At 52.7% G+C, this 15,645-nt stretch overlaps 1 protein-coding gene across 1 annotated transcript in view; it reads left to right on the top strand.

Annotated features, from left to right (window-relative positions):
• ANKRD29 (ankyrin repeat domain 29) overlaps positions 1-15,133 on the top strand; it is a 28,037-nt gene extending 12,904 nt beyond the window's left edge. The window contains exons 5-10 of the mRNA XM_070421274.1: positions 2,094-2,192; positions 3,955-4,053; positions 7,588-7,686; positions 9,506-9,601; positions 10,038-10,136; positions 12,377-15,133. Of these exons, the coding sequence (XP_070277375.1) occupies positions 2,094-2,192; positions 3,955-4,053; positions 7,588-7,686; positions 9,506-9,601; positions 10,038-10,136; positions 12,377-12,481 (597 nt within the window). The 3' untranslated portion in view covers positions 12,482-15,133. The remainder of the gene's footprint in view (positions 1-2,093; positions 2,193-3,954; positions 4,054-7,587; positions 7,687-9,505; positions 9,602-10,037; positions 10,137-12,376) is intronic.
• Positions 15,134-15,645: the final 512 nt, after the last annotated feature.

The raw sequence follows: 15,645 nt of genomic DNA on the forward strand, positions 1-15,645 counted from the left end.
ACAAGAAATGTCTGAAAATTTGCCCCAGTTGGAAACTTGTAGGTTTTCTTAATTCATTGGACTTGATATTTCAATATCCAGGGATTTTCCGCTGGGCTTTTCCCTGTGAAGATGGTAAAACACGGAGATCTGACTGTCAGGTTTCTGAAACCTGGTGTCGGCCTGTGTCCAGGCCTCCAAACATGCTGAATAGGCCGTACAGGACATGCGTGTGCGCATATTGTTATATTAATTGTCTTATTTTTCACTGTAAAAGTAATACAGCTAAACGCAGAAAGCGAAGTTTTACAAGCCTGAACCTCAGCTCGTTGAACTGCGTCAGAACGGCCCTAAGTGGCCGTGTTGCTGCCTCGGTACTCCCGGTCGGCAAGTTGGTGCCGGCATAAAGCCTTGTGCAGGGGCCGGTTCGTGCTGCCCAGGGTCCGGGGAACCTGGGCCCCGGGGGGCGTTCCCGGGTCTCCACGCGGTCAGCTGGGTTGTCCATGAGCTCCCCACGGGGAGGAGAGATGTCGGGGGCTTTGAGTTTTAATAGGATCTGGGCATGAAGACTGACTTGTGTCCACAGTTGTTCTCATCGTTATTAAACCTATTTGCCCCAAAATGTGTTTTTAAAAAATAAATGGTATCAGCTCTTCTAGGTCAGCCACCCTGTCTCATCCATTCTCTAAATTCCTTCTGCAAAGAGCTGAGAAAGTGGACAGAGCAAAACTGGGAAACATGGGTGCTCAGGGCAGCTATTAAGCAGTTTTCTGATGCTCACCCAGCCCTCCCCACCCAGCCCTCCCACACACACACCCACCATGGCCTTCCAGTCTCTCTCTTCCGTTCCTCACCCTTCAGCACTCAGCTCTCCCCCGCCCCCCCCCCCCAGCCCGGCCCTGGCTGAAGCCTCACGCAGCCACATGCATCCCCTGGGAACCCAGCTCTTGGAGCAGCTTCTCCACGTGAGGCCCACCCGCCACCTGCTCACCACAGTCCCCTGACGCGACTGGACAAAGGCCAATCTCTGGGCCTCAGCCTGGACCTGCTGAGTCTGAGGATGGGGCCCCAAAGGTGGGCATTTGGGAAAAACACTCTGTGCCCCAATTAGAAACCACACTCTCATGTTTGTGATCTGCGGTTTAGAAGCAGATGGCACGTTGTTCATTATTTATAATTAGCTCACATGCCACATAGCAATCCACAGAGCCACTCGGACCACAGCCCTAGACGGGAAAAGGGAACGCGTCCGCCTCAGCACCTGAGCAAACCCACTCAGGGCTTCTGCAGACCACAGACGCGGGGAGTCAGGAGTGCGAGGTGGTCAGCATTAAAGCCAGTTCTCACTGAGCTGCAGAAACGAAAGAGGAGTCGTCTCTGTCAGGAGGGCCTCTGGCCAGATGCCCGGGAGACTGTCCTGTTTCTTCCACGACAGACTGACAGCTGCCGGCGTTCTGTTCTCTGCTCCCTTTGTGGAGAGGCGGGTCGATGGGTCTCCTTGGACCTGGGAAACGTCTGTTTGCTTTTGTTTTTGATCCCAGTGGGCAGACAATGTGGTGATAGTCTCAGGTGTCTGACGTAGTGACCGGACAGTTAGTAGCTGACAGAGTGATCACGTCGGGGAGTCGCGTAGGCCAGGGCATTTCTGAATTAATCACAAGGACTCGGTCAGACAACTTCCATAGATCGCAGGCAGGTCTTCCTAGAGTCCAGCATGAGGATGTCCTTGAGATGGACCCTGTCACGGTCATAGGAGAACGAGAAGGGGCCCTGGCCAGTTTGGTTCAGTGGATGGAGCGTCGGCCCAAGGACTGAAGGGGTCCAGGGTTCGATTCCCGTCAAGGGCACGTACCTGGATTGCAGGTTCCCCAGCCCTGGTCGGGGTGTGTGCAGGAGGCAACCAATCGATGTGTCTCTCTCACATCGATGTGTCTCTCTGTCTCTCCCCCTCCCTTCCACGCTCTCTACAAATCCATGGGAAAATATCCCTGGGTGAGGACTAACCAAAGAGAATAAAAAAGAGAACGGGAAGGGGCCAAAGAGGAAAGGGGAGTTGGGTATCGTCTATGGAAAGTTCTCCAAAGTTCTAAAGTGTGTGCTCTGCATGCCCGCAGGACGGGGGCACTGCCCTGCTCGCTGCCAGCCAGTACGGGCACAGGCAGGTGGTGGACACCCTCCTGAGGCACGGCGCCAACGTCCACGACCAGCTCTACGTGAGTGTTTCCGGGGCCTCGTTCACCCTCCTCACACCTGCCCTCAGCCTGAACTTGGAAGCCAGAGCGGCAGTTCCAAGAATAGTTTCATGGACAACAGGCCTTTTATCTGGGACAGCAGGGAACAAAACACACCGTTCGCCAGATGACCTTATTCTGTGTAGAAACCACATAACTTTAATTACCCGTCTTCATTTTGCCCTTTTAAATCTCTCACACGTGTAGCAGCTCATGTACCTGTGCAGTTAGGATCTTCAACAATCATGTGATACGTACTCATTTGTAACGTGACAAGCCCAGCCTATGGACTTGCTGGAAACCAAAACACATTCTGTTGTGGGTTTATTCAGGAACAAGAGCACAAAAAAGGAGAAATCCGGTTATTTGGCCCTACTGGTGCGGCTCAGTAGTTGAGTGTTGACCTATGAACCAGGAAGTCATGGTTCGATTCCTGGTCAGGACACATGCCTGGATTTCGGGCTCGATCCCCAGTATTGGGCATGCAGGAGGCAGCCGATCAATGATTCTCTGTCATCATCAATGCTTCTCTCTCTTTCTTCCTCTCCCTTCCTCTCAGCAGTCAGGAAAATATATTTTTTTAAAAAGAACTCAGGTTATTTGGAAAAGAGGTGAGGCTGGTGGAGGGAGACCCGGCCCTTTGAAGGCAGCCGCTGCCGTGCTGGTCTGTTGGTGGCTGATCGGCAGTCAGCACATCACCCAGCCACTCCTCAGTGATTGTCACTGTGGTTCCACAGGGTTTGTGGCCAATGTGATTTCAGTTTTGTAGGAAAAAATAAAACGCGGGGAGAGGAAGTGGCTGAGCACGGTCGTGGGGAGTGGAAGGATCCGTATCCCGTGACCTAGGACCACACTTTGGCCATCCCACCACTAGACACCTCGCCCTCATGCCGCGGCACCGTGTCCTCTCCTAGACGTGTAGTGAGCGTGTGGGTGTGGACTTTTCCGTTGGAACACGCTTCCCGGCGTCGGCACGGTTAACTCCCGGCACCGCCGCGTGGCTGGACTTGCGGGGAGGGTGTTCTGTGTTTTAACCTGTGGCTGGTGTCCCTGGCGGGAGGGCAGTAGTGAGCTGGGTGAGCGAGTGTTTTCCACCAGGATGTGTGCGGGTTTTCCACTCGGGATAAAGGGAATGAAGCCGGCCCGACGCGTGGCTCAGTGGTTGAGCGTCCTGTGAACCAGGAGGTCACAGTTTGATTCCTCGTCGGGGCTCCTGCCTGGGTTGTGGGCTCGATCCCCAGTGGGGTGTGTGCAGGAGGCAGCAGATCCATGATTCCCTGTCATCATTGATGTTTCTATCTCCGTCTCCCTGCCTCTCTGAAATAAAAATATATTTTAAAATACAATAAAATAAAAAGGGGGTGGTCTCAGCTCATGTAACAAAAGCAGAGAGCAGCTGGTGGAAGTCTGTGCAGGTGAGAAGAGGGGGCGCCACGAGTCGGGGAAACCTGGACAATATTCGGCTCGATGTGTCAGCTCTGGGATCGGGGCCTCGCGGGGTCGGTGTAGACGTTACAGCTCCCCCTCCTGACACTGTCTGTTCTGAACTTTACCTGTCAGCCTGGCTCAGTGTGACCTTCCAGAATCATTCTTCAAAGAATACAGCGCTAACCATGCATGTGAAAAGCGGGGGGGGGGGGGGGGGGGGGGGGGGGGGTGTATTCAATGCATGCATTGCGAAGGTCATTTCTTTTCAAGTAAATGTGGAAGGTGACCTCCTGCACTTTCCGTTGCTGCCCCTCAGGATGGAGCCACTGCCCTCTTCCTGGCTGCCCAGGGCGGCTACTTGGATGTCGCTCGGCTGTTGCTGTCGTCGGGAGCGAGAGTCAACCAGCCGAGGCAGGTACTGTCGGGCGCACGGGGCAGGGGCCAGGGCCAGCTCCTGGCAGCAGCGTTCCTAAGCGGCCGGTCACCTCTGGGTGCCTTTACACCCCTGGCTTTCGTGGCACCGTTCATCTGTGGTCAGGGCTTCTCCTGTTCTTCGCTCTGGGCTCAGCCGGAACCAGGCTGACATCACCGCTGACTGTTTAAACGTGGGGGTTGGTGTCTGAGGTCAGGGACACAGTCTGCCGCCTCCTGTTCCAATAAACTCCAGCGGCTCCGAGGTCGTGAGTGAAGGCTGCCTGGACGCAGGTGGACAGAGGCGACAGGTAGCTGGCCCTGCCCAGGCCCTCACTGAGGTGCTGCCTTCTCTCCCTCCCTCACTGCTTCTGCCAGCCAAGGAGGGGCCCAGTGCAGCCACCGGCAGGTCCGCACCCCCATCTCTCACGATTGTAATGCTGTTGGGACTTCATTCGCCGGCAGCTGGTAAACCAACTACTTGATACGTAAAAGAATAGAACTGCCAGGTAATGCAGGCCTCGCTCTAAGGGTGGGGAGACCCATCCAAAGTGAGGCATTGTAACTAGGGCTCTTACACGGGAACTGTTCCCTCACTAATTAACTTGTTTTTAACAAAACACTTCCGGGTGCAGTGACGTGACTTTAAAGGTAGTTGTCTAGGCAGTGGTCGGCAAACTGCGGCTCGGCAAACGGCGGCTCGCGAGCCACATGCGGCTCTTTGGCCCCTTGAGTGTGGCTCTTCCACAAAATACCGACTTCTGTGCATGGGCCACGAAGTTTCAATCGCACTGTACGTGCGCGCCCACACGTGGTATTTTGTGGAAGAGCCACACTCAAGGGGCCAAAGAGCCGCATGTGGCTCGCGAGCCGAGGTTTGCCGACCACGGGTCTAGGAGAAAGTCAAGTTGGTTTCTTTGCAGTAAGTGGCGCCGCGATTCCCACCGCGGTGAGACCTGCCTTGACAAAGCCTGTACGTGCACGTGGTGAAGAACTGTGGGAGCCTTCAGGTTGGTCCGAAGGTTCCACCACCGGCTTCTTCCGTCCTGAGAAGTCCAAGTGCATCCGGAACCTGAGAAAAGAAAGGGGCTTTGGGCAAAGTGGGTCCGAGGTCAGGAATCCCGGTTCCAGCCCCGGCTCTGCAGTAACTGGCTGTGTGGTTTGGACAAGTGAGCCGACCTCTGGGACCGCTCGTCCCTCATCTGCAGTGTAGGAGGCTGGAGGGATGATGCTGATGGCCTCTCCAAGCGCCTGGTCTGCTTTTGGTAATTTTTATTTTTTTAAATTGGTTTGAGGGGTGGGGGGAGGGAAACATCGATGTGATAGAGAAATATCAGTTGGTTGCCTCTTGCACATGCCCCGACTGGGGATCGAACCCACAACCTGCATATGTTCCCTAACTGGGAATTGAACCCACCGCCTTTTGGTATATGGGGTGATGCTCCAACCAACTGAGCCACACCGGCCAGGGCACAAGCTCCCCAATTTTTATAACTGTTTTATTCAGTGTTCAGTCAGTATCGCTTGAGAACTTAACATGTGCCAGACACTGCTATAAATGTGAGACTATATTTTCAGAATCTTAAAGATATTCTTAGCTTAGTTGGCCTCAGGCATATTTCTGGGAAAGGACACTTTTAGAAAAAGTTGCTCTTCCATTTCTGCCAGAGTTGACATCTGGGGACTGGAGTTTAATATTTTCTTGTTGGTCCTTCTTATGTTGAAATTGCTGGTTGACTCTGAATCAGAGGCCTGATTTTACTAAATAAAAAGGGTTGTTACTTTCAGGTTGCAGAGGCCATTACTGAGGGTGCCTGTGAATTTAGAAATGAGAGATGGTCAAGTGTCTCTTTGAACCTCCTTTAGAATAATTCCTGGTGTCTTGACAAACCTATTTGTAAAGTAAATTACATTATTCATACGCCCGAGGCGCCGTTTGTAAAAAGCCCAGTTGGTATAAGGTTGTACTTCGTGTGTCGCCACGGGAACCCGGCATTAGGAGTGTCCCCCCACAGCTGGGGCAGCCAGGGCTCCCCAGAGGGAGGTCACGGGTCCAGTGGACGACCTCCCTTAAGAGGGGGGGCCGGGGTCAAAGGGCAAGCGACCTGCCCTCCAAGGATTGTGTCCGATGTGACCGGCATTGTGAGTCCCGCTCTGAAAAGAACCGGGTGTTCATAGACAGGGATTGCCTTGGGGGGACAGAATTTTCCCTTTTCCTGGGACACGAACCCCAGTCTGCCCTCTGTGCCCCTCGGGTAACCACTGTACCCGTTTACTACCCGCCGGGAGCTTATAAATGGAAGGTTGTCCGGCCAGGTCAGCTGGCCTGCCCTGTCTTCCCACCGGGAATGTCCGTCTGTGAGGCTCACAGTTTCTAGGAGGGACGCAGAGGCTCAGCAGGAAAGGGTGGCCTCCACCCCATGGCCGTTGCGATGAGGTGATGGCTGTGAGCATTACTGCTGTGATGTTACCAGTGACTCCCAACGAGCACCTCTCAGCACTTCTCTAAGTATCAGTGTCAATTAACAGCTTTTACTAAAAACAAGCCCTTCCAGAGCATCAGAGGCTCCTGACAGCCTTTCCTTGGCTGCCCCCTGGTGGCGACATCCGCAAAGAACAATGGCCCCCAGCGGATAAGGAGGGAGAAGGGCACCAGCAGGGGAGCCCAGACGCCCCCTCCTGCCTCCCAGACCCACCCACGCCCCTCGGGCCCCGCCCATGCCCCTCGGGCCCCGCCCATGCCCCTCGGGCCACGCCCACTCCCTTCAGACCACACCCACGCCCTCGGGCCCCGCCCACTCCCCTCAGACCACACCCACGCCCTGTGGCCATGCCGTCTGGATCCCCCACCTGCCTGACCCAGCCCCTCCTGTCCAGGTCACTGGGACTGGAAATGTTCCATCTCCATGGGTTCCCTTGTCCCTTCACCCCCCTGGCAAAATCCTAGTCCTTCAAGACCCAGGTCAGACACCAACGCCCACCGGGAAGCTGACCCATCACCCCGCGCGGTGAGAGGCCCTCTCCTGGTTCAGGGGGCTCTGTGTCCACACTTTACTGGAGCCCTGAGGTCAGACTCGGATTCCATCGCCTCTCCGCTGGCTTAGCTCCTGTCAGAGCAGGGATCACGTCTAATTTTTAAATATGTTTTATTGATTTCAGAGAGGAAGGGAGAGAGAGAGGTGGAAGCATCAGTGATGGGAGACAGTCATTGATCGGCTGCCTCCTGCACGCCCCACACTGGGGATGGAGCCCGCACCCGGGCCTGTGCCCCGCCCAGAATCAAACCGTGAGCTCCTGGTTCATAGTTCGTTCCCCGGGGCAGTCACGTCTTATTTTTAGCTCTGGCTGCCGGAGACTCAGAAGATGCCTAATAATTGCCGGGTGGTTGAATGAGGAATGAATGTTTCTCCTGAGTTGGGAGAATCCAATTAAATAATGATGGAGAAGTGCTTTGTGAACTGAAAGTACCACGCCGTGTGGCTGCCGTGTGGACGCTGTGTGGCTGCCGCGTGGACGCCGTGTGGTCCTCTCGCTGCAGGATGGGACGGCACCGCTGTGGATCGCATCGCAGATGGGCCACAGCGAGGTGGTGAGGGTGATGCTGCTGCGGGGAGCCGACCGCGACGCCGCCCGAGACGTGAGTCTGAGTGACAGCTGCACAGCTCGGGCCCAGGGAAATGCACGCACTGTGGGGCCCTGGGGGGGTAGGGAGCGGTGATGCATGCTGAGGGGGGGAGTCCAGGGGAAATGCACGCACCGGGGGTAGGGGGGGTGATGCATGCATGGGTGGGCAGGGGGCAGGGAGGGGGTCCAGGGGAAATGCACGCATGTAGGGCCCGGGGGAGGGGCGGGGGTGGTGGTGCATGCACGGGCGGGGGGAGGGGTCCAGGGGAAATGCACCCACCGAGGCCCGAAACCACGGCTGCATTTGGTCGTACCAGCTGGGGTTTCTCCCCGCCTCCACCTGCTCTTTAGCGGGAAACTAACTGTGAATCTGTTGAAACTTAGTGCTGCTCGGCTCTCCAAGGAAAACAAAACAAGAGCCTGTGTAACTGCTCCCCCCTGAGCAGACTTCCGGATGGACGGACGGTGGGGAGGGGGCGTAGGAGCCTGGGCCCCGGCTCCTTGGGGGGATGTCCCTGGCGGCTGCTCCAGGGGGCACTGCGCCTCCTGCTGGCACTTGCCCCAGTACAGCTGGCCCGGCCCAGCCTGGCGTGGGTGCCTGTGGTTTGGGGTCCCTCAGTGCTCCAGGCGGACCCCCCTCGCTCAGCCCCCAGCCACAGAGCCCCGGGGTCACCTAACCCCACAGCAGGCCTCGCCCCATAGGAACCAAGGGCGGCTTGCTGCTCGCTTTTTATTTATTAATTTTTTTTACAGTGTCCGGCCTCTTTGTCCTTGGCATGGCTCTGCTTATGTGCCCCCCTTTCCCAGTCAGACCCCAAAAAGAGGAGACAGCGGTGCGCTCTGGCCACTTCATCTCCCCTCTCCCACTGTTCCTCTTCCCACCCACTCTGAAGCCAGAAAAGAAACCCCTGTTTTCTCCTGTTCTTTCTTCCCGACTCCCGCTAAGCCTTGGGCGAGGTGGGCGGCCGTCTCCTTTCCACCGGAGGAGGCTGTGAGCGAAACCTCCCGGTGCCGCCATCGATACGCTAAAGCAGGAGGAAAAAGAATGTGGAAGGTCTCTGCTCACGCCAATAAGTGATGGCAGGAGCGGGGTGTTAATTTCTCAGCTTGTCTTTGCATTCTTTTTAACAGATTTCAGTCTACCCTTCCCTCCTCCACCCACCCCACCCCCCGCCCACCCCCACAGGCAGACAGACACCAGGGCAGAGGAGAGCAAGGCTGCAGGCGAGAAAAGACAAAATGAAAAGCACCTTTAACGCTTGAGAACAGCCAATACAGTTCAAGGGTTGTTTGAGTCACTGCAAGCAGATCAGCAGGGCTGCTCAGTCACGAACGACAGAGGTGCCTCTAGTCCATTGTCCCTTACCCAGAGTTCCAAGGGGCTGGGAGAGTGTGAATTCCCACACGGCAGGGCCCTGAGATGACATAAGAAGTCACCGGTTTTGCCCTGACCGGTTTGGCTCAGTGGATAGAGCGTCGGCCTGCGGACTCAAGGGTCCCAGGTTCGATTCCGGCCAAGGGCATGTACCTTGGTTGCGGGCACATCCCCAGTGGGGAGTGTGCAGGAGGCAGCTGATCGATGTTTCTCTCTCATCGATGTTTCTGACTCTCTAGCCCTTTCCCTTCCTCTCTGTAAAAAATCAATAAAAAAGTATAATTTAAAAAAAAAAAAAAAGAAGTCACCGGTTTTGTCTGGTGCCCCTTTAAGCAGACTCGGTGGCTGCGTGTGGGCTAGGAGGCTCCTAGGTTCGGGGCCTGGCAGGTCTGTGCATATTCCGCGTGCTCAGCCCCGGCTCGCTCTGAATGACCTGCTGGTTTTCCTGTCCTGGAAGGACGGCACCACGGCGTTGCTGAAGGCAGCCAACAAGGGCTACCACGACGTCATCAAGGAGCTGCTGAAATTCTCGCCCTCCCTTGGCATTTTGAAGGTAAGAAATTGTGCTCGTCTGTAAAAGAAAGGGGTTGGAAATGAAGAAGTCTGTTCTTGGCCCGGGCAGCGTGGCTCAGCGGTTGAGCGTTGACCTATGAACCAGGAGGTCATGACTGGGTTCCCAGTCAGGGCACATGCCCGGGTTGTGGGCTCCATCCCCAGTGTGGGGCGTGCAGGAGGCAGCCGGTCCATGAGTCTCTCCCATCGTGGATGTTTCTGTCTCTCTTCTTATTTCCCTTCTGCTCTGAAATAAAAAAAAAATTTTTTTTTTTGAAAGAAAAGAGCATTGGCAACACTTACACTGACCACCTGCTGTGCACCTGGGCGTACCCTGTGTCAGAGGCTGATGTGACTGGAGAGGGGGCATAAGGGAGCGTAAGGCCGGCCGAGTGCTGCTGGCTGAGTCACTCCTGACGCACCATCTTTCCTCGTAGAATGGGACGTCGGCGCTCCACGCGGCCGTGCTCAGCGGGAACATTAAGACCGTCGCGCTGCTCCTGGAGGCAGGGGCAGACCCAGCCCTGAGAAACAAGGTACGGGCCTGCCTTATGGTCTTTCGACTCCATCAGGCACCTGTGCAGAGGTAAGGCAGTGTCTGCCGTAACCAAGGTAACACCTCTCTGGCTCCTGTCACTCTCTTCGCACTTCCGCCTGGAAATGGCAGGCAGGGTGGTCACTGGGCTGTGTGTGAGCAGTCCCTTTGGACCCAGAGAATTACACTAAACATTGATTTCAGAGAGGAAGGGAGAGGGAGAGATAGAAACATCAATGATGAGAGAATCATCGATTGGCTGCCTCCTGCACTGGGGATCGATCCCATAACCCAGCTATGTGCCCTTGACTGGGAATCAAACTGCGACCTCCTGGTTCATAGGTCGATGCTCAGCCACGAGCCATGCTGGCCTGGCTGGACCCAGAGAATTACTCTAAAACCCTGTATCGCCCTAACCGGTTTGGCTCAGTGGATAGAGTATCGGCCTGTGGACTGAAAGGTCCCAGGTTCAGTTCCGGTCAAGGGCATGTACCTTGGTTGAAGGCACATCCCCAGTAGGGGGCGTGCAGGAGGCAGCTGATTGATGTTTCTCTCTCATAGATGTTTCTAACTCTCTATCCCTCTCCCTTCCTCTCTGTAAAACATCAATAAAATATATATTTTTAAAAAATAAAAATAAATAAAACCCTGTATTATCAGTGGGTTTCAGCTAACAAGGGCACAGCTCCAGGGGTGGGGAGACAGTGGGAAGGGGGGCAGCAGTGTGGGGGCAGGGTTATGAGTGTTCTGTCACCTACGAAGGGCCCTAGAAATGTCAGAGTCTGGTCGTTACCGCCACCCCCGGAGGCTGGATGGTCGTATGCTGAGGGTTGCTGGCGCTCTCTTTGGTGTCTGCATGGGGGAATGTCACTTCTATGTTGTTAACTTCACCGCCCTGTCACAGAACCAACCCATGTCTTTTCACAACTCAAACTCTTTAGTTTGCCGTTAGGCCAAATCTGGAGGTGGAAGATGCTCGGTAGCCATAGAAAAAACACACAATTGTTGTTGTATTTCCTCTTATCCAACATCTGCATGAGCTGCCCAGTGGGCGGGGTGGGGTGGGGGCAGGAGCCTAGGACGGGTCTTGAAGAAGCACACTGCACTGCTAACTTCTAGTTTTTGTTTAAAGATTTTTAAATTTATTTTTAGAGAGAGAAATGTCAGTGGTTGCCTTCCATATGTGCCCTGACAAGATCGAACCCGCACCCAGGTATGCGCCCTGACTGGGAATTGAACCAGCAGCCTTTTGGTGCCCAGGACGATGCTCAACCAAGGGAGCCACACCAGCCAGGGCTAAACGGCTCACTTTGAAGGAGGAAGTGGCTGTGGCGAAAGCTATTTTTATTTTATACTTTCCTGCCGCTTGAATTTCTATAAGCATCTGCTACTGTGTCTGATTTTATTCAGAAGGAAAACAAAAGCAAGGAGCCCATCATGACACTTTGAAAAGAAACTATCAGGAAGTACAACTGAACAGCCAAGGGTCTCCTTCACTCCATGTAATCCAGGGATCATTTCCTGTTCCTACCACTGACCTGTTTGATGACAACTTACCTCTGCTTATCTCTTCCCGAGATGCTGAGATTAGCTTCCATTGGTGGGCCTGGCAGAGTGATAAGGCAGCTGGAAGCACCACTCCTGTCTTATCTTTAGACCTTGGACGGGGACATCCAGAAGGGGGTAGTGTCCTGTGACTAAGCCATCCAGGGCTTAATGAAGGGGGCCGGGAGCAGTTAGAACCTTTATATAGAAACTGGAAATGCAGTTCTGGGTGTGCCTCCTGGGAGCTCAGCGGGGGTGGTTGTGGGGGATTTCCAGTGAGAGCACAGCACTGGCTCGGACGCTCCAAGAGCTATGAGTCTACGTGCGGCTGCTCCTGAGGGAGGTTCAGGCGGGCCCTTCGAGGGCACATACCAGTGTTTATGGAGCACAGGCCAGATGCACTGGGCGTTGAGCCGGAAACGAGAACACATGACCAAAAAGCACGGACCCTGGCATCCAGGAGGGCACCGTCTAGTGAGAGGCACGGCGAGGTGGAAAAGTAACCCTAACAAAAAAAATAACCCTGACCGGTGACGTGTTTACGTTCCAGAGACACCTTTAATGCCTGAACACAACAGAGTCCAGAGGGGTGTCTCACCAGGAAGGAAGCAGGTTCGGGTCCGAGCCCCCTCGTTGGGGTCCCTAAAACCACACCAGCTGTGGGAATCCGCTAATGCCGGCCTTACCTTCTTTCAGGCCAACAAACTTCCAGCAGAACTAACCAAAAACGAGCGAATACTGAGTCTCCTGCGAGGCAAGGAAGGCCACAGGAAGAGCTACCTCAGCTGCATATTTGACTGAAAGGGAGAGACCGTCACCGCATTGCCCACTAGAAACTGCTTTCAGATGGTGTTGGAGATGCTGTAAGGAGACAGTGCCCTCGGTGCCCACCCAGGTTCCCCACCCAGAAGAGCTGTGCCTGGCGCCTGAAGCACAGCGCAGGGACCTCCTCATTCGCACGGCTGCTCACGCGGCCTGCAGCCCACTCCCCGGGGCCTGGCGGGATCGTGGACTCAATCGGGTCTCTCGGTTAAACCCTAATTGTTAAACCTTCCAAGAGCTTTAAGTCAGAAGACAGAGAGACTGTAAGCCTTTAAAAGCCGCAGGTCTGACCTCCGATGAGCTAGTGAACTTTAGCTTTTGTGTTACATGTACGTGTGCTAAAATGTGTAGCTCCTTGACATTTTACATGTATGCATGTATGTCATCCCAGTGTAAGACGTTTCTCCCACCCAAGGATCATAGCCGTGGTCTCAGAGACCTGACCTGTGAACTTGCGTCACTAAGAAGTCAGAGGGGGCTGTTGAACTCAGAAGACAAAGTGTTCATGTGTGAGTTGAACCTCCTCTTAGTCCTAACACGTAAAAGCCATGTTTACCCGGAGTCCGTATTGCAGGGAGGGTGGGATGCAAGTGGCAAATTTGGAAATTCAGAAAATTACAGACCGCAGGCCTTGAGGATTGTTTTTTTGAGCTTTTATTTAGGTTATGTATCGGGGCCCTGATTCCTGTGCCATTGGCATGCTCTGGAATCTGGAGCTCCCAACATCACTCTGCTTGGTACAGTGGCTTTGCGGTCCTTGGGTACAATGTGATATACACAAGTACAATACGTCGCTAGCACTATTGCAGGACTGTAAGTAATAAAAGACTTGTTAGTGTGTAGTAAGTGTTCCTCTATGCATGTTCTTGAGCTAGTGGGTTCCAAGAAGGAAACCTGGGTTTTATGGAATTATTCCTCTGAGAAAGGTGTAAAATTTATATTCGATGCATTTTACAACCCGTGGTGTCTACATGCCTCATTCGGTGCCTACGCGCACAGACATGAGCTGACCCTCTCTCTGTAACCCGCCGCGATGAACACGGGTATTCTGTGACTTAGAAACACATCTTTCCTTCTCTCGTTCCTGTTCTGCTCTGTGTCCCGCCCGTGTTCTGTGTAAACACACGTTGACACGGAGGGAAATGTGACCCCAGGAGGGTTTTTTAACCAACTTGCAGTGTCACTAAAAGCATTTTCGTTAAGTCAGTAAACAACGGAGTATAATTTTGAAATTGGAAAATATTCTCCTGAAGTTTGTTATGATCAATAACATAACCAACAGATATTAGCTTATTTTGATCATTATCACAAGCAAAGCCAGTACTGAGCAACCCACAGCCTGGCCAGCTCTGCAACACGCCTGCAGTCTCACGTCAGAATAAACAGTTAGAAAGCTTCGCCTGGATTGCTGAACCCCCATCTATTAATATTTTAGTAGCTGCAAAGCAGTGCCCGTTTCCTCATTGACTGTCTTTTACTCAGCAAAGTTGTGCAATTACACACCCCCCCATGAGAATTTCACAAAGCAATATTTATTCTGAAGAGGAAAATAATGTGGCCTTAAATTTTTAATATTTTTTGCCTTAGTTAGAGCCCTAACTTAGAGCCTTAAGCCAAAAATGGTTGCTCATCACTGATCTAAATCAAAAGTTTTATGGGGACTGATAGCAAAGTTCCAAAGGACAAAAATGCAATGAAGTCACAAACTTAATGTTGTTGTTTTTCTCTAAGACATGTTTTCCTTGGCCTATTTATTAGATCATTTTATGTGGATAATGCTCTTGATCAATATCAGGGTCATTAAAATGAATCCAGCCGAACCGGTTTGGCTCAGTGGATAGAGCGTCGGCCTGCGGACTCAAGGGTCCCAGGTTCGATTCCGGGCAAGGGCATGTACCTTGGTTGCGGGCACATCCCCACTGGGGGGCGTGCAGGAGGCAGCTGATCGATGTTTCTCTCTCATTGATGTTTCTAACTCTCTGTCCCTCTCCCTTCTTTGTAAAAAATCAATAAAATATATTTTTAAAAAAATGAATCCAGGAGCTCTAACAATATTTAAGGGAGCCTCTGACTGTAGCTTAGAAGGCTCACACGTGGTCCAGATGAGATGATATTCTCCACAGCAGGGAAGATGATCATCTAAATCACTCACCCAAGACTGGGAAAAACAAAACAAAACGGTCTGTTATGTAAAGTTAAATTGCAACCGAGCTTGCAACTTGGGCACGTGCCCTGACCAGGAATCAAACTCTGACCTCCTGGTTCATAGGTTGATAACAGGCAAACGGGTTACTTTTCACTGAAGTTACTGGGTGACATTGGTTAATGAAATTATATAGATTTCAGGGGTGCACTTCTAAAAAAATGTTTTTAAAGCTAAATTGCGTTTGTTTGCACACAGATAGATGGTTCTTGTTTTATGTTCATCTAACTCACAGTTCATTGAGCTCTTAGAACGAGCAAGTCCTATGCAAGGCGTGTGTTTAATTCAACCACAGGAGTTTTTCATTATGTCCATTTGTCTGAGGAAATATTCCAGGTTATAATTCAAAATAAAGTTAATATACTACCCAGTTTGCCTTTGCTGCTTTTCCCTGTTTGTGTTTAATCAGAAGGTATTTCTGTGATTTTAAATAAGATGGAATTTTAGAATTAATGACTCAGCTCTGTAAGCCTTATGTTACTTATAGACCTATGATTTCATTATTTCTACCGTGGATCACTTTTGTCATGATGCCAGGAGGTTTTTTTTATTCAGACAAAAATTCCCGGGAGAGTCACAGAAGATGCTACAAATAGAAACTTCATTGTTTTGCTGCTTTCAGTGTGGAAGGTGCGGGGGGGGGGGGGGGGGAGGCGGGGAGCGGGGGGGGGTGGAATTGCCTCATGGAGACAGTAAGGGCAGAGAATACAGACATATTTTTCAAAACAGACAGAGGCAGAGCTAAGGGTAGTTGGTGATTAATTGAACATGGAGAGTGAGGGGAAAGGTGAATTATACTAAGTATGTCAGGAGACCCTAAAACGCCCCCCTTCCCCCCAGTTTTGCTGATTGGCTAGGAGGACCCTCAGAGCTCATCCTGTGGTCATACTCAGGTGTGTGGCAAGATCAGCGAAGGGGAAGGGAAGCGGCGTGAAGGCAG

This window comes from Myotis yumanensis, unplaced genomic scaffold (genome assembly GCF_028538775.1).
Source record: "Myotis yumanensis isolate MYYU_CA2020_CCGP unplaced genomic scaffold, mMyoYum1.0.hap1 SCAF_7, whole genome shotgun sequence".
In the NCBI taxonomy this organism is placed as follows: Eukaryota; Metazoa; Chordata; class Mammalia; order Chiroptera; family Vespertilionidae; genus Myotis; species Myotis yumanensis.